Source organism: Condylura cristata, unplaced genomic scaffold (genome assembly GCF_000260355.1).
Source record: "Condylura cristata isolate star-nosed mole 26May11 unplaced genomic scaffold, ConCri1.0 scaffold00050, whole genome shotgun sequence".
Taxonomy (NCBI): domain Eukaryota; kingdom Metazoa; phylum Chordata; class Mammalia; order Eulipotyphla; family Talpidae; genus Condylura; species Condylura cristata.
The window spans coordinates 561,163-562,967 of NW_004567151.1; the positions used below are offsets into that span (position 1 = coordinate 561,163).

General features: G+C 67.5%; 1 protein-coding gene across 1 annotated transcript in view; it reads left to right on the forward strand.

The window, feature by feature from the left end:
• The window catches only part of PTPN14 (protein tyrosine phosphatase, non-receptor type 14), a 71,808-nt gene that overhangs the window by 68,493 nt on the left and 1,510 nt on the right, over positions 1 to 1,805 (forward strand). Inside the window, 1 exon segment of the mRNA XM_012734198.1 lies at positions 912 to 1,020. Within this exon segment, the coding sequence (XP_012589652.1) occupies positions 912 to 1,020 (109 nt within the window).

The window sequence follows — 1,805 nt, forward strand, 5'->3', positions numbered from 1 at the left end:
CCCCCCACCCCGGCCCTCACCAGCACCCCTTATTCTTCAGAGTCTCGAACTGCGTTTCCCCGCAGCGGCCGGACGCTTGACCTGATGCCTCGGCTTGCATGGAGGCCCGGCTGCTGGGCTCGGAGACCCCGGCCATCTGTGCACTGGGCCTTGGGCCGACCGAGGGATGGGGCAGGCAGGGAGCCCCCGGGGTGACCCCTGTCTGGTCCCAGGCTGGCGCGGTGCTCGCGGGCCTGGGGTGGGGGCGCAGGTGCTGGCCACCACTGCGCACACCGGCCTCCTGGATCGTCTTGGCCCGGGCAGAGCCAAGCCTGCCCATCTGCCCTCTCCCCAACCTGTGGCCAAGCTCCTGGGGGCCCCAGCTCCCTGGGGTGCAGGCTGGGCCCCCCCTTTGTTCTCCCCGCTAGGCCCCGGTACCTCAGCTTCGCCACCCGATCCACGTTGCTGCGTGTGGGGGCCGTTTCCTCTCACCGAGGGTGTCGGGAGTGGGGTTGGCTCCTGACACCTGCCTTCCAGTGTCCACTGCGCCATAGCTGTCTCGTCTTCTTGTTCTTTTCCCGGACTGAAAGCACAAAGTGAGGACAGCAGGAACCTGCCAGGAACATGCCCTGGGCACCGCCCTGAGCGGCCCCCTCCCGGGGCCAGGGCCACAGCGGCCAGCGGGTCTGAGCCCGGGGTGCAGCCGGCCAGGGCACCTCTTCACGTCGGGGCCTGAAGACTGGTGTGCAGGGCATCCCCAGCCCAGTGGGGGCCCGTCCGGAACTGGGGGGACGTTCTGAAGAAAACGGGGCACAGCCGTGCGTGTCCAGGTCACAGCCCACCGTCGTCGGCGGGAAAAGACGCGTTTACCTCTTCACCTCGGACGCGCTGCCGTTGGGGTGCCGCATGGTGGAGCCGTTACCTGCTTGCAGATGCACCCCACTCGGACTCCGTCACCTCGGCCCCCTCGGGGAGGCCCAGTCCCTGTGGGGCCCTCTGGGACACCAGCCAAGGAATCGACCTGGAAGCTCAGGGTGTTACGTGAGTCACCTTCTCGCGGCCCTCGGAGTGACCTCCCAGGACGTTTCTGGTCTGAAGGGAGAAAATTCCAAAGGGGGGGGGGGACGCCACCCACCTGCGGCCATCGGGCAGGGCCTGCGCTTTGGAAGATTCCCAGATGTTCGCTGCGTCTCACCCAGGCTCACCGGGAAGCCTGGACCCCGGGATCTTCCAGGGACGGGGGGCCGCTGGTGGGGCCGAGTTTGAGGGCTGCTTCCGTGGGCCCAGCAGACCCAGATGGGGTCTTGCCTGGGTTAGGGGACCCCAGCTTTGGGTAACAGAGAAGAGCAGCCGGGCCTTGGGCTGGACCATCACGCCCGATGGGCTGCTGGGCCGAGTCTGGCTCCCTCCTCCATCAGCTCGGGTGGGAGTTTCTGGGCTCTCCAGTGGGCATCCCTAGTGCGGACCCCACCTTTCTCCCACCTGATCCCACCTGCCCGCGTCCCCTCTGAGCTCCGCCCCCCGGCCCCGAGGCCCCGGGCTTAGCGTCTCTTTCCCCTGGGAGGTCTCCACATGTACTCACCTGTACTCACCTGTTGCTCACCTGTGCTCACCTGTGCTCACCTGTGGCTCACCTGTGCTCACCTGTGCTCACCTGTGGCTCACCTGTGCCAGGACGTTCGCCCAAATCACACTGTCCTGTATCCGCGGGGTGTGTCTCCTGGGGTTGGGCCCTGTGGTCCCCCCACAGGGGGCAGCGGGCAGGGTGACCCGGTTTCTCTGGGGGGAGATGCTGGCGAGGGGCAGAGCACCCTCACGGATGGGGT